This window comes from Vanellus vanellus, assembly GCF_965231255.1.
Source record: "Vanellus vanellus genome assembly, chromosome: 2".
Classification (NCBI taxonomy): domain Eukaryota; kingdom Metazoa; phylum Chordata; class Aves; order Charadriiformes; family Charadriidae; genus Vanellus; species Vanellus vanellus.
The window spans coordinates 23,039,782-23,064,052 of record NC_138906.1 but is presented as its reverse complement, the minus strand read 5'-3'; the positions used below and the strand labels follow the sequence as shown (position 1 = coordinate 23,064,052).

Genomic DNA, 24,271 nt, shown 5'->3' with positions numbered 1-24,271 from the left:
TTAAAATTCATTTGTACTGTATGGATTAAATAATTTTTGAAATTTTTGTTGTCAAAATCACTGGTTAACAGAAAGTTTTGTAAAGATTTGGCTAATTTTTATTGGTTCTCCTGAGATAAATTCACATGAAATAACAGCATAGTAATTTTACCAGTTGATAAATCAGAGAAGATAAAAACCAGGCATACACATAGTGCCCAGTTTGTCAAGTTACCAAGCAAAATTAAATTTTCCCATCTGGATTAATTTTTCACACTGAAATAGTCAACATTGCTTGGTGCCTCAAATTAAATGAATACATATTTTGTAGCAGTGAATACCTATCTGGCCAATAAATTTGCACGTATTTTTTTCTGAGTTTCCCAGGTATGTACGTCTGAGATTTAAAGTACATCCATCCAAAGTGCACTCAACTGCTTCTTTGGTTTTGAGGGTCAGGACTTTACAATCTCAGAGCAGAACAATGAAAGTTAAAAATAATTTAGCAGAATGATGTTGAACTGTTCAAATTCTGCCACTAGCATTAAAATGGAAAGAAACTTTACTTTCAGATGCAAAGTTTGAATTTTGTAAGCATTTATAGATTTCAAAATGCCACATGTGACAGGATATTTCCTTATTTAGACCCCAGAGTTTTCTCTTTCAACTAAACTCTCCAAAACTGAGAAGGAGCCAGCGCCAACTGGTTCCTTAAGGACTTCTACTGCAGCAATTAATTTCAGCTCATCTCTTCGTGAATAACAAGAAAGAAATGAAATACCTGACTTTTTCTGCAGTCTTAGTTTTCCTGTCTTTCGTTCATACTGCTTTTCAGACACTCGGTGAGTCTTTGTTTTTTATCCCCTGCAAAAGTGGATGTGAAAGTGGGCATTTTTGTTGTCTTGCTTGTTTCTCAGGCTCTTTAAGACTTTCATGCAGCTTAGCTGCCCTGCATTTCATATTGGTCCTAACTGGAGTGGTCCACAGAAGTTTAGAAAAGATGCAGATAAAGAGATATTTGTTCACTTTTAAAGAGAAGGGAAAAATCAAGATGGGGTAAAGCTGGGAATCAGAAGTCAGGACAGAGTCATGTACGCAGATAAAGATTTCCTTTCGAATGCAACTTAATTATTGGTTATGTCTGCTCTGTGAAGTAGATGGACTGCAGCGTGCGCTCCATAGTCCCTGTCTGTTTATGTGATCGAGTTAAAAAAATGAAAAAGAGAAAGGAATTAAATAGGGTGCGGTATCTCCTAGCCTTAGAATGAGATTGTGTGGGATGAGATGGAGCTTGTGGACTGATGTGAGATGCAATACTGTGGCTGAGCAGATGCCAGTGAAAAACATTAAAAAGATCAGACTCAAGAACAGCCCTGGAATATCCTCTACAGCTCTCAGAGAAAGGATGAGAGGTGTAATTAAGGCTCTGAAGTTGGCCACAAACAGATCACAGCTCCCTTTTGATGTAAAGGTGGTGATAAGGTTCAAGGACATTTTTGCTTTATCGTTAGATTAGAGGAGTGGGGTGCAAATCACAGCTTTGGAAAGCAGACACCGTGCCGCGTGAGCTGTGCCAGCATTAGCCTGTGCAAAAAGGGGGTCTCCCCTCTCCTCTGTGAGCTGGGACCCAAACCCACATTACAGCCCAAGAACGAACCTCACAGTTCCTAGTGAGAACTCGTATTATTAGACACAAAAATACTACGAGGGGCGATAGCTGAAACTTAGGGCACTACATGAAGCACTTAGTTAGCAGTAAGAAATAAAAGATCTAATAAGATTTAAAACCTTCTGTCTAAATGGACAAGGAAAGAAGAAACTAGGTCTTCACTACAAATTTAGATCTGAAGAAGTGAAAATTCCATAGATTACTAAGCTGGTCAAAGTAATACAGGGCCTTCTTGGGAGAGCTCAAGCATTAAATGCAGATATCCTAACAAGAACTATTCTTCCTGTCATAGCTTCCCAGAATTTCCCAGACACTTTCTGCTCTGTTCACTACTCAACATCGGCTGTGCCTGAACATCCCACCCTTGTCCTACAAGTTTACTGTAGTGTTTGGAACAGTATCTCACTGTCCCTTAAATGGCTATTCTCTCAGATGGATACGGGGGCGATGGCTACATCTGTTTCCAGGTGGGGATTTGAGGCACAGAGAACTGAAGGGCAAAGCCTTGCCCTCCGGTCCCATAGGTCCTAGAATATTCCTTATAGCCCAAATTTCACTCCCTCACAGCCCAAAGCCAGTGGGAGCTGTGTGCTACTCGACATTTGGAAAAGCAGGCAGCTGTGTTCACAGGGCAATGCCCAGCACTGACTGACCTGCTTTACATGTTGGCAGTAGAACTGCAGCACTGGGCAGCTCCTCCCAGCAGGACCTACTTGTCTCGATGGATTACTAAATTAGGCTCCCTATAAGCTTTTGGGAGTGTTAATTAACATGTTTAGCATTCACATATTGTCTTTCCATAACAATGCACAGGCACACACCCATCGCATCTTTATCTCTATGTACTGCCTGGCGTTGGTTCTTGTGAGAACATTTGTGAGTTGGTTGTGTGAATTATGTTGACTGCTTATGACAGACGTACTAATGAGACGATACTGGAAGAAGGCAAGATAACAAGTCACTGTTCCACGGTTTTTCATTCTAAAAATACCCCAAACTATAACAGAACATGCCAATTACAAAAGGAGCAAGAGAAGACTCACTCACTAAGTGTATTAAGTACAAATGCAACCCTGCGGAGAGGAGAGATATGTAACGTGAGCTAAATTTACAATGCATGAAGTGATGGCAAATCTTCCAAATCTTCAGTAAGGTCTCTTTTGGAAATCTTGAAAGAAATGTGTATTTCGGGAGGGATTTAGAAAAATAAAATCTACTATGCTGATGAAAATTCCATTATAGAGATGACATTTTTGAAGCTGTCATAATGTATTTTATGTGCTCTTATTCCCCTTTATTGTATTTACATGAGCTGTACTTATTTTTCCTTCCCAAAAGGAAATGAAAGTCTTGAAAATGCTGTTTGATCTTTGCAAAAGTGACTCAGATTTACAGTCTCCTGGTGTGAGTCACATCAACATGGAATCAACAGCACATTTCTTTCCTCACAAGCTCCCCTCATCATGCGCTCACCATAAATACATTAATTCTGATTATTTTGTTTTACAGACAATGAAATATTTTTAATACACAATGAGGATACTAAGCTCTGTTTATTTGCTCAGAGTTCTCATGCAGTCACAACAGCCGCTTGCAACAAAAACGCTGAGTTACAAAAATTCAGGTGGGTGTCTGATCACCAGGTGATGAGCGTGGCATTTGCACAATGTTTGGGAGTGCCCCACAAGCAAAAGCAGGCTAAAATTTCCTTGTACCCCTGCAACAAGAAAAGTGAGCTCCAGAAATGGGAGTGCAGGAATGCAAGCTTGGCAATCCAAGGGGAAGATTTATTTCTCAGTGCTGGCAAAAGAAAAGAAGACAATATCATGCTGAACACCGGATCAGCGATGATGAATACATGGAAGATCTACGGAACCATGGATGATTTGTGTTCTAAAGGCCATGAAGGTAAAGTTTAAAGGTTAATCCTGGCAGTGTCTTGTTTGCCTCACGGATAGGGTCCTTTGATTTCTGCTCCCCTTGGTCTAACATCAGCTGTTCCACCTCAGGTGATGTTGGACTGGAAGATGATTCCTTCTCATACTCAGGCGTGTGTTCCCCCATCCTGAAGACGTATGGGTTCTTAGCTTCAGAGACAATGTAGTATGTGCAAAATGGGCACTTTTTTCTTTACTTTTAAAGCAAATGGTGGACATAGGCTATTTTTAATTGCTAGCTTTAATCACAGTGCTTTATTTAACTGTATACTAGTGAAATTCTATTAGTACTTTTGGATTAAAGGCAAAAATCTTTAAGTTTAATACTCCTATAGTGAATATAAGGAAGTGAATATAAGGAAATAATTCCATGCACACTACCATTCAGTTCCTCTAAAAGATTTCAGATGACAAAAAAACCCACAATTTTTAACAGTTAAATCAATGATTTATTTTTAGTGAATGATTTGAAAGTTAAGCTACATGAAAAACAAAATAATCCTATTTTAAGAAAATTATTCTTAAATATATGAGACAAAAATCACTACAGTTTTCTCATAGTTCTTGACCACAGTATGAAACTGCTCTGTTTCCAGCCATTACAGCTGACAACATCATAAATAAATGGTAAATTGCAAGACCTACCCAGACCTTCCTTGGAAGACACTGCTGGTGACAGTAGGTCCCCAGTTACACTGGTGTAACACTTGCAACACTTTCTCCACATACTCGTACAGAGTGTACATTTAGGTAGAGAACTGGGTCCCTGAGATTCCTGTACCTATGTTATAATTTCCTTTTTTCCTCCTCAGATTTGTTTACACTGTTAGGAAACGCCAACGGAGCTCCGTGTGTCTTCCCCTTCCGGCTGAGCGGGAAATGGCACGCTGGGTGCACAGCTGCCGGCAGGTCAGACGGCTTGCTCTGGTGTGCCACAACCCCCGACTTTGACGCGGACCATTTGTATGGGTTCTGTCCAACTGGCAGTAAGTCCCAAATGCTGACACAGATGCTATGACACAACGCTATTAGGGAAATACATCAATGCTGTGACGTTACTAACACGGAAGGGAAAAACCTCATAATGACTGTATTTTACTCAAAAAGGTCTCTGCCGTGCTGTAACGTTCCTTACAGAAGAAACAAAAATGTTTCCTATGAGTCTACAGTCGGGCTGGAAGTTGTCTGACCGTGTCCATCAGTAGCTACTACCCAGGAAAAGATGAGTACGCTTTAAATATGACTGCATTCAGCATAAAGTCATCTGAAAATTGAGATGCTACTCACAGCCTAATTCTCTGTGCTTCACTGTTATTTGTGGTAACAGTAGTACCACCTTTTCTACCCATGCAAATCCCTGTTCTGTCTAACAAGATTGGTCTACAAGCACAGGACGATGCAGTTTGTTTTCCGAAAAACAAAATAAGAAGATCGTCTCAAAGGTCTTACCGAAATAGCAGCATCGTTAGCCTTTCCCTTGTAATGTTTCAGTGACATTACAAGATAGTGTTATCTGAAACATTTCAGATAACATTACAAGATAGTGTTATCTGAACAGATAAATGTATGTCCATCTGAGTGCGGGATGAAGGACACCAAAATACGGTGTTAATGAAGATATTAAAAAAGCTGCTTCAGACCTGTTTTTTAAGTGCTATACCACCGACACACTATTTGTCATTTTGATAGGAGTATTGCACCGGGAAACTGGGTTCAGCTCATTATCAACCACCAAATGCCACCACCGTTTTCACTGATATTACTGACAACTATTTCCTAGTGCAATATTGCACGCAGCAGCTTGAAAAATCCCAGAAAATCCTCACTGTATAAACTGGCAAACATGAAGTATTTGGCATTATAAAATTGTTAGGACACTATCACTAATGTCTGAATCCAATTAAAAAAGAATGTTAAAAATCTGAAGTGAATCAGCAATAAAGAAACACAATAAAAATAGAAAACATTTATTCTAGTGAATAGTTCAAGAAATTCAATATCTTTTCCTCAAGAGAAGAGAAGTTAGAGGAAGTTGTAATCACAGCTTATTAGCACTTGTCCAGAAAAACAGTTTTGCTAACAGTGGACTCTCACAAGACAATTTCTAAATTTCAATTACCTTAAACACATGCAGACTAGAAATAAGGAATACAGTTTAAAAAGTCATAGAATCATTTAAGTTGGAAAAGACCTTTAAGATCTTCGAGTCCAGCTGTTAAGCTAACAGCCAAATCCATCACAAAACCATGTCCCTAAGCACCACAGCTACACAACTTTTAAATTCCTCCAGGAATGAGGACTCCACCATTTCCCTGGGCAGTCTGTTCTGATGCTTGACAACCCTTCCAGTGAAGAAATTTTTCCTAATATCCAATCTAAACCTCCCCTGGTGCACCTTAAGGCCATTTTGTCTCATCCTATCACTTGTTACTTGGGAGAAGTAAAACACAGGACCGACCCCCACCTTACTACAACCTCCTTTCAGGTTGTTGTAGAGAGTGATAAAGTCTCCCCTCATCCTCCTTTTCTCCAGGCTAAACAACCCCAGTTCCCTCAGCCGTTCCTCAGAAGACTTGTGCTCCAGACCCCTCACCAGCTTTGTTGCTCTTCTTTGGACACGCTCCAGCACCTCAATGTCTTTCTTGTAGTGAGGGGCCCCAAACCGAACATGGTATTCGAGGTGGGGCCTCACCAGTGCTGAGTACAGGGGGACGATCACTTCCCTAGTCCTGCTGGCCACACTATTCCTGATACAAGCCAGGATGCCGTTGGCCTTCTGGGCCACCTGGGTGCACTGCTGGCTTGTATTCAGTCGGCTGTTGATCAGCACCCCCAGGTCCTTTTCTGCCTGACAGCTTTCCAGCCACTCTTCCCCATGCCTGTAGTGTTGCAAATATAATTAACAATGGCATATCTTGAAAAGCAAAGTTCCCATCATTGGAAATATTTGCATTTCAATTCTATTTTAGCCAAGAATTAATGCAGGCATAGCCTATAGGCTGCTGAACTGGTTTACAGAGTAGATAATGACCAAAGAGCAGTTTTGGGTTTTTTCACCTTGAGATTATCAGATTTGACAGGGGAAGCTGAAAATATAGGATGAAAGTCCCATCTCTACTGATGTCAACGGTAAAGTCTCTTTTACTTAACAAAGAACAAGTTAACAGAAGAATATGGGTTTGGGGGCTTCAAGCCTTATTTGCTCCCGAATCTCATTTCAAAAGTAAGCTTGCAGTTAAATTATCTCATAACATTTTGTGTGAGGTGTTTATAACAAACTGCAATACTAAATGTCCTTTCTCTCACACAGACAATGACAGATTTTGGAGTACAGATCCCTTGACAGGAACCTACTACCAGATAAACTACCAGTCAGCTCTCACGTGGCACCAAGCAAGGAAGAGCTGCCAGCAGCAGAATGCAGAATTATTAAGTGTCACAGAGATACACGAACAAATATACCTAAGAGGTAAATGAATAAGCAAGACTCTGTAAAAAGAGCGTCTAATAGTTTTTTTTACTGATTACAAATGTTTCGGTGCTTTAATCACGTTTCAATGAATACATGTACTGCTAGAGAAATAGCACAATTACTGTAAATTAAGCTTTTTATAGGTGGAACTTTTGTAAGTTCTGTAATTGACACTTTAAATTATTTCTTTTTTTTTTTTTGAAGAAAATTAAGAATTTCCAGCTAACTAAGTAAAAGTTGGCTCAAGCTCAGAAAACACCAGAAAGGTCCCAGAAATGGACCTTACAAGAAGGAAAGTCATTATAGGAGGCAGTCATTATATGATTTTTGTGTTAAAAAATCAGTATTCTTCACATATGTTTAATGAAATAGACTTTTCGAAATACCATACAAATTTTATACAAAACACTACTAAAAATCCAAAGACTTTCTCAATTCATGGAGTCGCTAGAACTAAGGCCCTGTATCAACTGTACCACACTCAAGCAAGCTTGTAACATAGAAGTTCAGTGTTTCTGTTTTCAAACCTTATTGCTTACATACAACTGTAGAATAACATTAAGTTCAGATAAAGTAATACGCAAAATAATCTTTTGTCATTCTCTACCCTTTAACTACAGAATAAACTCTCTGATTTTATTACCAGTAAACATGGATTCTGTACTGAACTTAGAAATCACTAAGCAGACATTTTTTATCTTCCTCCAAACTTTGAACATGCAGAGCATTTCCAAACAAATCTCATTAGAATTCAATTCTTTTGGTTACCTAGATTTGATTGACAGCAAGAGATCGTCTCTCTGGATTGGGCTTAACAGCCTGAACCTCAACAGCGGCTGGCAGTGGAGCGGTGGCATTCCCTTCAGATATTTTAACTGGGCACAAGGTAGTAATCATTTTTTTAGCAGTTTTTGGAATTAATCTTTCCTGACAGAATGATGAATGCATATTAATTACTTTCCTGTAGTATCCCCTATGAACACAAGGAAACAGATTGAAAGGCTTATGAGACACGTGAGATTAAAAAGCTGAAAACGATGCTTTTCTTCACTGGTAATATCACAAGGAGTTTCAAGCAGAAGAGTTAAATAAACTCATCTCCTATCAGAAGCAGATAAAGTGAAAAGCACTAGTTGAGCTGTAGCATGCTAGGAATGCCTTCAAGTCAGTTAAAACCTCTGTGTCTCTTCTGTTGTCACAAGGGTTATCAGACCCCGCATCCCGCAAGGACTCAGCTGTCAGTGAGCATCAGTCTTGCAAAGTCTTCCCCTTCACTTTTTATGCTTTCCCCTTTTCCTTGTCTCCTCTTTAACATTCAAGAGAGACAGTAAATAGTGTTCACAGCATTGGTAGTTTATCTATGAATGTCACTTAATAATTGTCATGGCGACAGCTGGTTGCAGCAAATGCTGAATGTTTGCTTGCTGAATGAATGCACACATATTCCGTCTTTTGGCCTTCCCCAAGTCTCAGAGGTGCCACCTGTTTTTATCTGGCACAGAGGATGAAGAGAAAGCCCAGAGTCACCGAGTCTGGTAGAGGGTTTTCAACCTTCTGCTGAGCTGGTCAAACTCCTTAAGCCTTGCAGAGAAGAACAGCAGCTGGCTCTCATGCCAAGCAGCCCACGCCATTGGAGTTCCTGTATCCCCACATGGTGGCTATTACGATGAGTTAATCTACACATTTCCAGTTTCCTGAAAAATAAGTTGCACTTTTTGAGGGAAGATAAAAAAAAAAAAAGTTCTCACACTGTGGACCTTTCTGAGAAGACAAAAACACTGCCCATTCCCCAAGGACAGTGGTCCTGGACAACCTCCTGGTGGGCTGGTTGCAGAGGAGAGACACAGAGCAAGTGTGAGGGCATGTGAGGAGGCTCCATTTGCAGCAAGGAGCAAATCTGCAGCCAAGTTGCTGAAGGGACATGCAGAAAGGACCTTTCCAAAGGGTCTGAGTGGAACTTTTTTGTTCCAGCACACCACTGAAAGCTGCTGGACCAGAACCTGGCGAAGAAAGGAAAGGCTCCCCTGCAAGGGCATTGCAGAAATGAGGAAATTTGTTTTCACATGTGGTTTGGTATGCCTCATCCAAATGATGTGCCTTATATTTTATTTTAGGAATTCCATATTACTATTTTTGTGCTCTGCTAAACACAGCTCTAGAAACTCGAAGCCGTATAACACACGCCTATAAAGTGGAAGCCTACCCTGTCAAGCTTTGCCCAGTCTAGGTTCCCACCACTCCGTACGCAACTGCTGGACGACATATCCCACAGATCGGTGGCATTTTGCTTTTGTCTCATTTTTGTAACAAATAATATTCATTTACTGAGCTTGGTTTAGCTCTACAATACAGAGCTAGAACTCTGATTTTCAGGTTTCAGATTTTCTTTTTATTGTGAGCAGCTGATGGTTCTTACTCTGAAGAACACTCTTCTCTCTTCACATCTGTAAAATTCCTTGTCTGAATATGAACTATGTTAAGATGCTGCCTTGCTGTGTTCCTGCCCAAAGATATTACCTCAAACTGTCCTCTGATTTCATGAATGTAATGGAGTGTTTTAAGCTCATTACTTAGTCCTATTATAACTGGGTCCTGGCCACAAATTGTGTATAAAACTAGACACTTTATGAGCTGTGAAACTATGAACTCTGATTTCCTACAGTCTGTGTACGGCATTGCGACTGTAGCGGCACCAGGAACCCCTCCAACGTCTCAGTCCCGCATCTACTGACTGGGCAACAACATAATTTATTCTGCAACTGGTTGTGAGCTACATATTCCTCAGCAGATGTATGGCTGACCCCTATGCACAGGCGGATTAAACAGGTTGGGGGGGGGGGGAGGGGGCAAGGAAAAGACTCGCTGCAGCCTTTCCATCAGCGCGGGCTCAAAGTTTAGCCTCTCTTCTGTGCAAGCCAACAATTTTCATAAAACTTATAGGAACGTCTTATTTTTGACACCGCGATTCTGCAATCAAGTATGGCAGAAAGTGTGAATTATGCAACAAGCATCTAAAGAAACGTTTCGATGGGTACTTTTAAATTACATTTCCTTATCTCTGGTAGAAAAATAACTGTAGCAATGAAGTTATGAGCCCATAATTGACACTTGAAAAGCCTGAAAGTAAATTGTTCTTTCAGCTGCTGACATAAAACCTGTGCTACAGAAAAATAATTTGGTTTTTATTCTATGAAGGAAGCCCTGAGCCTGAGCCTGGGAAATTCTGTGCAGTACTAAATCCCAGAAGGGATGCTAAATGGGAAAACCAGCCGTGTGAGCTGAAAGTTGGCTATATCTGTAAAAAGGAAAACTCCTTACCAGATCCTTTCATTCTTCCATCAGGTATGTCAAGAAAATAAAAACCTTTTTGATAAAGACAGAATTTGTGTCAATAAAATGAAATTTCACAGCTATTTAAAATTTTAAAAAAAAAGCATTGCCATTTGTTCTGCTTTGATGAGTGGCGCACAACAAAGCATACTGTTATTTCTTTGGCCAAATATATTTAAATGCTGTAAATGTTCCTGGAACCCAGTAACAAAACAAGCAATTTGTATTTCATGTTATTATTCACGGTTCCAGAGGCACCCGTCTAAACCATACAGTATCACAAAAATATCACGGACTGTATGGACATGGAAATAGTGTTTGAGATGCCTCACCCTTCCTGCAGTGCATTCTAATGAAAACACACAGGCTGGGAAAGATGGCACCAATGGGTTCAAACCACCTTCCGAGTGGGACTGCCGTAACCTAGAAAGATGGCAAAAAAAGAGCAAGTTCCTTCAGACAACTTTACTGCTCTGCTTTTCTCCAATTTATTTAATGAGACTTAGTATGGAAAGCCACGTGTGCAGAGAATTACTTGTGCTGCAGTAATAATACCTTTCTGAAATATGCTAAACGTGGTGTATATTGTGTGAAAACACTATACACGGAATTCCAAAACATTCCTCTGTCCAAAAGCGAGTATTTCACACTGGTGAAAACCCAGTTACCACTGGCTCCATTATTTTGTTTAAATGCATTATGTTTTCTGGAAAAGTACAGCGTGCAACAGCAAATAAACTAAAATGTTTAACATGTATGAGCAATGAATAGAAGTACTGCTTATCTGTCATCACTCCATTTTCATTCTAATTAGTTAATTAACTGATTTCATATGTAATTGCAGTTATTCTAGACTTCAGTTTGAACTGTTTAAAAACTTGAAATATCTTTTGATTTTGAGGGCATGCAGAGCCTGTTAAATGCCCAGAAGGATGGTTGCCCTACAGAGATCACTGTTACATGGTTCACAGAGAGCCCAGAGTATGGAGAGAAGCCCTAATTTCCTGCAATCAGAGCAATGGCAATCTGGCCAGTATCCACAACCCCGAGGAGCACGGCTTCATACTGTCTCAGCTTGGCTACAGTGAGTATTTCTACAGGGCAGTGTTTGGTACCAATGGAAAATTATATTATTATAAATCATAGGATTTTAGAAAAAAAATCTTATTTGCTTGATATGAATATTTATAGGGATGCCCACAGGTTAAAAAAAAACAAACACCAAAAAAACACAAGAGGAACCATCAGTGCTCTCTTCATTTTCTTTTTCATTCTTTTCATTTTGATTTTCGTTTGTTTTTCGCTGCATGAAATCACTTGGAGGAAATGACGGCTCTAGTTATTGCAGTATCCGGGTGGATTATCTGCCTCAGACACCTTGTAGCTGTAGATACAGTAATGGACTTTTACTGATAAAGCTAAGGAATCTCATTTCCTGCTGGTATCTCATTTCTTAACTTCTTGAAAGAAGAATGTGAATTAGATCCTAAAATAAACTCCACTGTCATTTAATCTAGATGAATTTATATTGTAACATGGCAATTTCAGCTCACGTCCATAAAATCTTGCTCCTACGAACTGTTTCAACTTGGGTACTAACACAAGAGAATTTCTGTTCTTAGAAGCTGTGGATGAGCTGTGGATTGGTCTGAATGATCTCAACACTCAAATGTACTTTGAGTGGAGTGATGGGACGCCTGTGACATACACCAAATGGTTGCCTGGAGAACCAACCCATGCAATCAATGGGCAAGAGGATTGCGTCATTATGGCAGGAGAGGTAGAATCATTCCACATTTGTGTAGTACTATACAATTTGATTTTTGTTTCTATTTCTAGGGGTTTTATGAACGCAACTTAGAAACAAAACAGGGAATGGTATCTGAGCACTCAGAAAGATGGTTGCTCTAAATTAAATTTAAAATTAAATTAGAGATAACTAGATAAATGTTCATATCTGTGAGTGCAAATTATATGCCATGCAAAGCTTAACAGTCTGCCTGTGACACTTAGTTAGCTTAACATAACCTCAAAATTGAGCACAAGTACTTGAAATTCATTACAAAGTACAGATCTTTGTTGTCTCATTGAACCAATATTTTTTAAAAAAAAATAACCAGTAACATTTCTAAAGGGAACAGGTTCTGCTTCACTGTTTTTCACCTCTTCCCAAACTTCATCTAGGATGGATACTGGGCAGACAGTGCCTGTGACAGAAAGTTTGGTTACATCTGCAGAAAAGACGCGCTGCAAGGAGTTTCTGGGACAGCAAAGACAGATCCTGACTGCCTGAAGGTAAGAAGAAAGTGCAGCCAAGAATCTGGTCAGTAAAAATCCATTGTTTTCACAAGCTGCACTTGACATTAAAACTATTTTTTTTTTCCTAACGAGTGTGATTGTATATCAAATTCAGGGTGATAATTTTCACTACATTCCCTTATTTAAAATAAAGTTATTTTGAAAAATTTTTAGTCAATATGAGTCAGGCCCATTATCTCTCAGAACTGCCTGTGAAAGAGGCTAAAGCCATTACTGTGGTTTTCTGCATAGTCGTGATATTGTTCTACAGCCACCTGTGGTTATCTAAGACGTAGTACAGACTGGGAATCATTTCTGGACTATGTGACATGACGCAAGATGACAACAAAACTCGCTACTGAAGCCAAATCAAACCAATCAAATTGCTTTTATGAGTGAATTTGTTTTGAACAAGTTATTGTATCCCACTGCCTTTTTTTTTTTTTTTTTCTTTTCTTCTTCTCTCTTTTTACTTTCCTATTTACTACTGTTCTGTATTTAGTAACATTTCCCACAACCCATTATAGGGAACAGAGCTGAGGCCTGGAACTAGGCAGCAGCCAAATACTGAACACAGAGTTTATTAACTTTCTTGGGTGCAAGAAAATTTGCTTTCTTTGCAGCAAGCAAATCTTGAGCTGGTGTAGAAGGGAAAGGTGACTTGGAATTCAGCTGTAGTTTTGAGGATTTTGCTTTTTATGCTACCTCTTCAGCCAGACTTTTTAGGTTAGCTGATGAGTTAAAGCAATTAATTAGCCGAGTTACTGTTCTTTTAGCCTAGAAACACCAGGAAACTTGAGTCAGCATCTCACTACTACTCAGACTACTCTCTGGCTCTGAGCAAGGAAGGGTTTTATTCATCCACTTCCATTCTGTGTGCCTCTGACTTTTTTATCAGCTAAATATTATCAGTAACTAATTGTCAAAAAAGGGGGACTCATATGCATTAAGTCTCTTCTTTCTGGATGTTTACTGAGCTTAATTTCCATTGGTCCACCGGAATTCAAATTAATACATTATTGCAGTAGGTTATATTAAAAATATGTTGATATAAGAGTATACACTGAAGTTCAAGCACTATAAAATATGCTCTGTTTACTGCAAATATATTCACATGTTCTTGACAGGGCTGGGGAAGACATGGTTTTTACTGCTACTTGGTTGGACATACCTCTGTAACGTTTTCAGAAGCAAAGAAAACCTGTGAAAGGAGCAGCGGTTATTTAACAAGTATAGGAGACAGGTATGAAAAGAGTTTAAAAACTGTGTATCATCTGATGCAATAATATTGGGATTTTATAAAATAGGTGAGAACTTGATGGAAAAAAAATGTGAAACCAGAAAAACAGGATTTCCTTTTTCTGGAGAAAAATTAATCAATAAATACAGTATGTCTTTTCTAACTAAATATACTTTACACATTCATGTTTTCCTGTACTTTACTCGGAAAGAACAGACCACAGCTGCTTCTGGTCTGTAAGGAGCCATTTTTCAGTATAGCACGGCTTCACCTGCTATTGAAGCTAGTCCATCTGGTACCCAGTTAAGCAGCATATTTCCACATAAAAGGAAACCTAATGGACACTCCATTCGTTCTAGTCTGGTGTAGTTTAGGATGCTAAGAAATGGCATATTAAGGGAAAGCGAGGCTTAATACCCATCCAACTCCTGTCATTGCAGATATGAGCAAGCCTACCTGACCAGCCTCATTGGTCTGAGCTCTGAGAAGTATTTTTGGATTGGTCTCTCAGACATGGAAGAGCAAGGGATGTTCAAGTGGGTGACTGGAGAAGGTGTTCTGTACACAAACTGGAATGCAGCAATGCCTGGTACTTTGCCACTGGAGTAAATTTATGCTACTGAGGAACTTTCTGTGTTGTAATTCTAAACTGTTTCCCAACTTTGCACTTATGAACATTCTACCTTTGAAATAAGAGTATCTTTCATACATGTACATGGCACTGGTGAGGCACCACCTCGAATACTGTGTTCAGTTTTGGGCCCCTCATTGCAAGAAACACATTGAGGTTCTGAAGCATGTCCAGAGAAGGACAACAAAGATGGTGAGGGGTCCGGAGCGCAAGTCTGATAAGGAGCGGCTGAAGGAACTGGGGTTGTTTAGCCTGGTGAAAAGGAGGCTGAAGGAAGACCTTATTGGTCTCAACAACTCCCCGAAAGGAGGTTGTAATAAGGTGGGGGTCAGTCTCTTCTCCCAAGTAAGAAGCAATAGGATGAGGCAAAATGGCCTCAAGTTGCGCCAGGAAAGGTTTAGACTGGATATCAGGAAAAAATTATGCACTGGAAGAGTTGTCAAGCATCGGAACAGGCTGCCCAGGGCAGTGGTGGAGTCACTATCCCTGGAGGTATTTAAAAGACATGTAGCTGTGGTGCTTAGGAATATGGTTTAGTAATGGACTTGGCAGTGTTAGGTTAGTGGTTGGACTTGATGATTCTAAAGGTCTTTTCCAACCTAAATGACTCTATGATTTTCCATGATGCCATGAACATATTCCTTTTCTGGCTCCTCATTGCTTACAACAGCAAAACCAAACTGAGCGTAAAGGGTGAAACCCCTTCCAGCCTGGGCAATGGGCTGCCAAATCTTTGCAGTGAGTGGCGTAGGAAAGAGGCACGCAAGGGTTGTTCGTGCACTTGTAAAGCTCTGCAAAGGGGAGGCAAGATGATGGACTCCACTTGCTGGTTTCCACTTTTTACAGCGCTCCTCCTTTGAGCAGACACTACACTTAATATTTCACAGTCTTTTGTAAATGAATCACATGAACTGTAAAAATGTCAAGGGAACCACTTTAAAACACATTTCAATTTTCTTTTATATCCCACAAAGGGAACAAAGCCGGTTGTGTTGCCCTAAGGACTGGAAATGCCGCTGGACTATGGGATGTTCAGAACTGTGAAATAAAGGCAAAATTTCTCTGCAAAAAACTAGCTGAAAAAGTCACTCTTCCTCTTGCTCCTGACACCGTTTCTGATTCCAGATGTCCCTTGGGTTGGGATACAAGCAATAGCACTAATTCATGCTTCAGAGTAAGTTCTGTTTTTTATCTTTTGATAAGCCTACTCATGAGACAGAAGAGCACCAAATAGGTAGGGCATCTATACTTCAGAGAATGGCACATTATTGCACAAATGTAGCAAGCTTTTACACAACTATTCATGGAAATCACTTCAGTTATCACTCTATCAGTGATATGTAAGGTTATCCAATTAGCATACTCTTTAATCCACATTACGTATATTTTTAATATAATGTTTTCCTATTTTGCTTATATAAGGCAGTCAGCAGACTTATTTTTGACATGCTGTAAACATAGTGTTCTACCTGTATTCATAGGTTTTTGTGAGAGAAGAAAACCAAAAGAAAACATGGTTTGAAGCCCGAGATTTCTGCAGAGAAATAGGAGGAGACCTGGCTGCCATTAGAAATGAAGAAGAGCAAACGATGATAGCAAACTTAACGTGAGTAAAAAAAAAATCTAATAATTGATATTTTGGTGTAACAATAGGTTATATCAGAATAAATTATAATATTCTTGAGTTGATACTGAGATTATTAGTTGAAAATCTGTATCTGTTTATCATCACAGTCATAAGAAAATGAACTGAGAAAATGTTTCATATGGGTACCATTTTCAAAGACTTTTTTGGAGTTCTTAAAATTTGTCATCATCTGCAAATCTTTTAAATTGAAAAAAAACAACCCAACAACCGAATTGGTTGAATGCTTCTCCTTCAGACTCAGTTTTTTCAGTGAACCATTTTGAAACTAAATTGTGACTTCCAGCTAACCTGAACATTTTATTTCTCAAAGAACACTATAATCACAACATCAATGAGGAATGCACCATGTTTTCAACACAATCATTTGCATAGCAGAAAATTTTAAGGTGTAAACCTCACTGACTTGCTAATGGGAGTTTGCTGACCAACAGCACTTTTTTTATTTTTAAAATTTCTACTGTATTTGAAGTCTTCAATAAGTGTGAGAGCTACTGTCCCATTGCAAAATTTAGCAAAGCTAACCACATACATCTTCTTCTTCCATTATTCATTTTTTCACACTCTAGAAAAAAATCACCATCATCTCAGCCTTTCTGGATAGGTTTGCAGTGTTTGGATCCTGATGGTGGGCTTTACTGGAGTGACGGATCGCCGGTGAGAGTTTGACCTTGCTGGTTTCTTTCTGTTCTGACTTTTTCTCTGTTGGAGCTGTTTCCATGACCGCTGTGGATGAAAGTTATATAAGAATTCCCCGAAATGTCTACCTTGCCACTGGGTAACTCTAAATCATTATTCTTCATACCGGTTTGGAAAAGAAAAAAGCCAATAAACTCTGAGGTTATACCATGACGACAGTGGTAACATGGAATATGTGTAACAGTGGTAACATGGAATTACAGCTACAGAGGCAATTATCTGAGTGGCAAATATATGAGAGGTCTCTCCTGATTTTTATTAGTCTCTGGTGATATATTGCCACGTTCCTTTCCCCTGCTCTTCATTTATAACCTCATTTGATTCCAGTTTTCATGGGACTGCTGAAGTTTATTAAATGCTATGTAAACCCAGAGCCTTTCTTTTTTCTTGCGGAATGACTGTGTTGCTTTAATAGCTCACACAGACTGCACAGCCATAGGAGGAAAGTAAGGAGTGGTTTAGAACTTCAGTGCTACTCCTCTTTCCTTCCAGAGTACCACTTTTTTTCAACTGATTGATAAGAATAAAAACCAAAGCTGTGTTTCTTCTGTAGGTGAATTATAAGGCAAATCATTATTTTTACAATAGCGCGTTTGAATATTGTGGAGCAATCGGTGAAATGTCTTCCACGTCGTGGATTAAGGTGCACTGTGAATACAGTCATAACTGGATTTGTGAAATAAAGAAAGGTAGGTTAGTTTTTACTCTAAACTCACACTAGGAAGAAATTTAAGCTGAATCCCATTCTATCAAAACAGGAAGTTCTGCCAAGTACATGCTGGTAGAAAATTTGGTTGATTTCTCAGGAATTTTGCATAAGTAAAAATATGTCAAGACAAAGAAATACTTTCAGAATACAATGTTTCAACTGTGATTTTTTTGTTTGTTTTATTTTAAAAAATATACTACATAATAAGCTTTACTGAAAATATACTTGTTTATGTAATTATAGACTCATGGAAAATAAAGTGAAAGCAAACCCAAAGGCTTATCTGGCAAAATTCACATTTTTTTGTCAAAACAGAAGCTTTGACTGACATAAAACTGTATGTTTCTTGGAACTTTTACTTGAAGGGAATTTCCAAGTTGGGGGCTAAGGGGCAGAAAGGGAGAAAGAGAGGATTACAATTTGAAAAAAAAGGTAACTTTAAATTTCAATATCCTTTGTGAAGTGAAACTTCACTCCTCCACTCAGGTGTAGCTAGAACGCTACACAAGGACACATTAGTCACCTAACCTAATTTAAACAAGACTACCAGCATACTGGAATCATTCTTTTTGTAAGATGACATGTAAAGAAATTCCTATGACTACAGGCTTGCTGTAATGAAAAAATGGTAATCCAAGCTTCAAAATTTATACACTTTAAGACAACGGGCAGGCTCACAACTTCCTCTCATAATAGTAGCTATATCGGCTATCTTTATACTTCTGGTTTTGTTTGGGGTTTTTTTTGCTTTTTTTTTTACAAATGCAACTACTGTTGAGAAAGCTATTCAGCAAAATAAGAGAGGAATCAATTGTAGCTTTGTATTGAGTTATACATTTTACTTCCAAGACGACTAACAGAAGTGTTGCTTTGGTGGTTCCCTGGACTTCTTCCCAGAAGCAGTAAGGGTTAATGTTTAAAGGGATACTTTTCTAATTAAGATAATTTCTGTGCCACTGAATTATTCAAAATAATCTGATCGTAACCAAGGCACATTGTCTCAGCTTCTCGTACTTAAAGAGTAACAGTCATAGACACCTAGCTCAAAGAGGTGTTGTGAAGATACCTTTCCTGGTAACTTCCTTTGTAAGTCCTCACCTGCAGGATCAGCACAACTAAAAATCATTAGCAAAAGCGTCAATAGTAGTTGTATACTGTTAATTATTATTAGTGTGTGAATGACAGAAACTATAGCCTAAAGAAATTACGATCATTAGTCAGCAGTGCATAACGTCATACTGAAATATGCTGAAATGGTCATAATACTTTGTACTTCCAGAACACACTTTTTTTTTTCCCTTTAAATCTTTTAACCAATCATACAAGAGATTATTTTTAAAAAGTGACACATCTTTCTTTTCACCCAAGCATGTGTGTCACACACTTCATTTAATGTAACTACATATACAGCAACACAAACACTATGATGAATTCCAGTGGAAAAAAAATTATAAAGGCGATGTTTGTTTTATATATTTTTATAGCTCTTGGCCTTGCACGTTTAGAGAAACATTGGCCCAATATCCTGCTCCGTGTGATGTGGAAATTTTTGATTTATATTATTTCTCAAAAACTGATGGATTTTCATTCAAATGTGATTCTTCACAAAGTAGTTTCACAGAAAAAAAAAAAGTTTCACAAATGAATAATGATAAAATTTAAAATACTTTGAAGCAAAAATTTGCTTAGGATTTGAATTTCTTGTTCAAATCCAAGACAATGTCCATAAAGAATCTCTTATTATTGTGCAACACTGAAGTAAAGTATTTTCACTATTGAGTTTTCTTTCAGAAACAAGTAGTCATTCAGACTAACTTCAGCCACCGAATTTAGGCAACATTCAGGATGTACAAGATGCACTTAACAGAAATTACCACGACAGAGATGTAGGCCTGTAATGCCTACAGGTGGTTATTCCCTGAACATCCATTTTTTCTCTGCACCAAAGACACTATATAAATATATATTCTGCATTGAATATGTAAAATATGAAAAATTGAAAGACATTAAGATAATTTCCACTAATTGAACACTTATACTGGCTCAACATTTGTGAAGCATTTTACATGCTCATTTTTTCCCCATTTCCTTACAGGGACACCCTTGAAACCAGAACCTCCGAGCCCTTCTGCCGGTAAGCTTCTGTATATTTTCTCTTATCTAAAAGGTGGTATCATGTAACAACACCAGCTTTGTGTAAGAGTTGAGAAGAACACAGACATTCCTCTTCTGTGTTGCAGCGTACGAAGTCATAGAAGACGGCTGGTTTATAAAAGGAGACAAACAATATTTTTTCAGCACCGAAAAGACCTCTATGGAGAAAGCCAGAACATTCTGCAAAAACAATCACGGAGAACTTGCTACTATTCGAAATAATAGCGAAAGAAAATTTTTGTGGAAATGTGTAAGAGGAAATTTGGCTATGTTATACAATATATGGCCTATGTACCCTGCTTGTGAAGTACAGGAGAATGTGCTTGTCGCATAACTACATTTTTTTAGCAGTAGATTTAAATGTTCAATGAAAAAATATTTATTCTACAGAACAGAGCTTCTCTTTAGGAAAATAAATACGAAAGAATTTACCATTTACTAGGGTGGGTATATTCTTGTACATTCTAATTTAAATAGAGTTGTGCCTGTGACCAAATATGTATAAGGAGCACTGAACAGGCAGATTAGATGTACACAGAGAAAACTGTCCTTTGGACAGGGTGGTTACCTCTCATCCGAATATCATACTCTAGAATACAGTGTTTGTGTAGATGTGAGGCTACTGCCAGCATAGCTCTGATGGCCACATACCACATCACGTTGCTGAACAAAACAACTTTTCAAAGAAAGGTTTAGCCTGGTCCAGGTCAGGGACTGACGAACTAAATTCGTCATAATAATAACTTCATAAATTAGTTTCCCTGCAACAAGTACCAAAACTGTTCACGTATTTCAAGGGCACTGTCTACATGTTGCCCGAGATGGTTCTGGCAGGTGCATGCCAAAGCCGTGGCAGGGACATGCTGAAAATGGCCTGGGTGTTGCCTCAAACCTCTGCCGTAATCCTGTTTGGTTGACTATACCAAAGTAGCCACACAACCTCCTTTCTGTTTCACACTATCAGATGTTTGCTTTGATTGTGTGGGAAAGGATATGAAAGGAGAGGACAGAGAGCTTGAGACACAGGAATTACGTGGCTGTTTAAGAACAGGATAGTACCAAAAAATTTTATACTAATTTTTTTCTCAAGTCCACCTCGTTTCTTTTTAAATTGGGAACACAATTTTGAAAGCTTTGATCATAGCAGTAATGCAGCTAAAAGTGGGAAAGCAGCAATAAAGAAAATAAAGCAAAACTATGTGTTGTATGGTATTTACTTCAACAGAGGTCCTCTCTGGTGACTACACTTGATCATTTATACAATGTGTATTCATCTATTTGCTTCCATAGCACAAAAATGACACTTTTTCATATTAGATAACTAGTAAATATTGGAAAGCACTAACTAAAAGTACATTTTTGTTTTTAGATCTTAAAAAATGGCAAATTGGAGTCATATCTCATAGGATTAATTCAGAATGCTGATCAACAGTTTAGGTAGGTAAACAAGCTACATAAGGATTGATAAAAAGCAGTTGTAGAAGTTTTGTACTGCCAAAGTTCCTTCTAGAGGGACCACTAAAAGGGAAATATATGCAGAGTCAGAGTTATATGGCATGTTGAAAACTGTGTTCTCCCTTGGTTTAACTACATTGTAAAAACACTGGTTTAAATGGCATTTTTATAGGTAATACACATACAATGAATACATAGATAATGTCTGATAAAAATAAAGGTATTTTTGTTCTGAATTGACATGCGGGGATTTCATTATCTAAGGCCTTTTAACTATAATGGAAACTCAATTTACAGACAGACTCAGCTGTATTTTTTTTAAAAAATATTTTTAGCATGTTAAGGTGGATTTTTCTGAACTGTTCCATGCACATTATCTGAGAAACTACTACTGTTTTGCTGTGGGGTTTTGTTTTTTTTTTCTTTTTTTTTTCTTTTTTTTTTTTTTTTCTTTTTTTTTCAGTTGGATGGATGGAAGCCCAGTGCACTATGCAGCTTGGGCCCAGGGTGAGCCCAACTTTGCACGCGCTCAAGAAAACTGTGTGGTCTTAAATAAAGAGGATGGTGAGTTACAAAACTTTTTAAAAAAAAATATTTTGATGGGTACTGCTCTTCCCCTGTTCATTAATAATATTTTGCCAGCTTTAATCCATTCTTTCAAGCAATTTGAGAAAATATGCATAATAAAGTATAGTCATTATATCTGAAGTTTCTTCAGGGGTGATATTAGCCATAAATGAGGAACAAAATGTAATGTGCTCTAGGCAATCCTGCTTCAGCACGAGAGTTGGACTACATGATCTCTAGAGGTCCCTTCCAACTCTGATAATTCTGTGATTCTGTGAAAATAAATTAATTTTAATCGGGAATGCAGGGACTATTTGATCACTGATTTTTCAGCTGCACAATTTCACAGAATCACAGAATCATCAGAGTTGGAAGGGACCTCTAGAGATCATCTAGTCCGGCTAAAGCAGGATTGCCCAGAGCACATTACTCAGGACTGCATCCAGGCGGGTCTTGAAAATCTCCAGGGAAGGGGACTCCACAACCTCCCTGGGCAGCCTGTGCCAGTGCTCTGTCACCCTCACCATAAAGAAGTGTTTCCGTGTATTTGAACGGAACTTCCTGTATTCTAACTTGTGCCCATTGCCCCTCGTCCTGTTACTTGGAACCATTGAAAAGAGCCTGGCTCCATCCTCCTTCAACCCACCCTTTAGATACTTCTTGTACGCCATAATAAGGTCTCCCCTCAGCCTTCTCTTCTCCAGGCTAAAGAGTGCCAGCTCTCTCAGCCTTTCTTCATAAGGCAGATGCTCCAAGCCCTCAATCATCTTAGTTGCCCTTCGCTGGACTCGCTCCAGCAGTTCCCTGTCCCTCTTGAACTGGGGAGCCCAAAATTGGACACAGTATTCCAGTTGTGGCCTCACCAGTGCAGAGTAGAGGGGGAGAATGACCTCCCTCGACCTACTGGCCACACTCTTCCCTATGCAGCCCAGGATTCCATTGGCCTTTTTGGCGACAAGGGCACATTGCTGGGCCATGGATAATTTACTGTCTACCACAACCCCCAGATCCTTCTCCTCCGAGCTACTTCCCAGCAGGTCCACCCTTAACCTGTACTGGTGCCTAGCATTCTTCCTCCCCAGGTGCAGGACCTTGCACTTGCTTTTGTTGAACCTCATTAGGTTCTTCTCTGCCCAGCTCTCCAGCCTGTCCAGGTCACGCTGGATGGCAGCACGGCCCTCTGGGGTGTCAGCCACCCCACCCAGTTTGGTATCATCAGCAAACTTGCTGAGGATACACTCTGTCCCCTCATCCAGGTCATTAATGAATATATTGAACAAAATTGGACCGAGTATTGACCCCTGGGGGACACCACTGGTTACAGGCCTCCAACTAGACTCTGTGCCGCTGATCACAACCCTCTGAGTTCTGTCCCGCAGCCAACTCTCAATCCACCTCACTGTCACCTCATCTAGCCCATACTTCCTCAGCTTCCTAATGAGGATGTCATGGGAGACAGTGTCAAAAGCCTTGCTAAAGTCAAGGTAGATGACATCCATGACTCTCCCCTCATCCAGCCAACCAGTTATAACATCATAGTAAGCTATCAGATTGGTCAAGCATGATTTACCCTTGGTAAATCCATGTTGACCACTTCCAATAACTTCCTGTTCCTCAACGTGTTTGGAGATGACATCCAGAATGAGTCGCTCCATTACCTTCCCAGGGACAGAGGTGAGACTAACTGGTCTGTAGTTCCCTGGGTCCTCCTTCTTGCCTTTTTTGAAGATTGGAGTGATGTCAGCCTTCCTCCAGTCCTCAGGCACCTCTCCTGTTCTCCATGACCCTTCAAAGACGATGGAGAGTGGTCTAGCAATAACATCCGCCAGCTCTCTCAGCACTCGCGGATGCATGCCATCAGGGCCCATGGACTTGTGAATGTCCAGCTTGGCCAAGTGGTCTCTGACACGGTCCTCCTCAACTGAGGGAAAATCTTCCTCTCTCCAGACCTTCCCCTTTGCCTTCAGAGTGTGGGATTCATGAGGGACATCTTTAGCAGTGAAGACCGAAGAAAAGCAGGCATTCAGTAACTCTGCCTTCTCTGCATCCTCGACCACTAGGGCACCTGTCTCATTCACCAGTGGGCCTACATTTTCCCTAGTCTTCCTTTATCTATTGATATACTCAAAGAATCTCTTCTTATTGTCTTTAACTGCAGTGGCCAAGCTGAGTTCTGATTGAGCTTTGGCCCTTCTCATTTTCCCCCTACATAGCTTTGTTATATCTTGATAGTCCTCATAAATTGCCAACCCCCTTTTCCAGAGAATGTAAACTTTCCTTTTTTTCCTGAGGTCCAGCCAAAGTTCTCTATTTAGCCAGGCTGGTCGTCTTCCCCATCTGCTCGTTTTTCGAGACAAGGGGATGGCCTTCTCCTGTGCTTTTAAGAGCACCTGCTTGAAGTATGCCCAGCCTTCCTGGGCACCTTTGCTCTTCAAAACTGCCTCCCAAGGGACACTCACGACCATGCTCCTAAACAGGCTAAAGTC

General features: G+C 39.5%; 1 protein-coding gene across 1 annotated transcript in view; it reads left to right on the top strand.

Moving 5' to 3' along the window:
- Positions 1 to 675: 675 nt before the first annotated feature.
- Positions 676 to 24,271, top strand: part of LOC309669028 (macrophage mannose receptor 1-like) — a 40,630-nt gene continuing 17,034 nt past the window's right edge. The window contains exons 1-19 of the mRNA XM_082479597.1: positions 676 to 821; positions 3,158 to 3,556; positions 4,398 to 4,571; positions 6,896 to 7,054; positions 7,830 to 7,943; positions 10,253 to 10,399; positions 11,289 to 11,471; positions 12,010 to 12,167; positions 12,572 to 12,682; positions 13,813 to 13,928; positions 14,366 to 14,514; positions 15,531 to 15,730; positions 16,038 to 16,162; positions 16,771 to 16,858; positions 17,454 to 17,589; positions 19,705 to 19,743; positions 19,850 to 20,013; positions 21,133 to 21,200; positions 21,682 to 21,782. Of these exons, the coding sequence (XP_082335723.1) occupies positions 752 to 821; positions 3,158 to 3,556; positions 4,398 to 4,571; positions 6,896 to 7,054; positions 7,830 to 7,943; positions 10,253 to 10,399; positions 11,289 to 11,471; positions 12,010 to 12,167; positions 12,572 to 12,682; positions 13,813 to 13,928; positions 14,366 to 14,514; positions 15,531 to 15,730; positions 16,038 to 16,162; positions 16,771 to 16,858; positions 17,454 to 17,589; positions 19,705 to 19,743; positions 19,850 to 20,013; positions 21,133 to 21,200; positions 21,682 to 21,782 (2,701 nt within the window). The 5' untranslated portion in view covers positions 676 to 751. The remainder of the gene's footprint in view (positions 822 to 3,157; positions 3,557 to 4,397; positions 4,572 to 6,895; positions 7,055 to 7,829; positions 7,944 to 10,252; positions 10,400 to 11,288; positions 11,472 to 12,009; positions 12,168 to 12,571; positions 12,683 to 13,812; positions 13,929 to 14,365; positions 14,515 to 15,530; positions 15,731 to 16,037; positions 16,163 to 16,770; positions 16,859 to 17,453; positions 17,590 to 19,704; positions 19,744 to 19,849; positions 20,014 to 21,132; positions 21,201 to 21,681; positions 21,783 to 24,271) is intronic.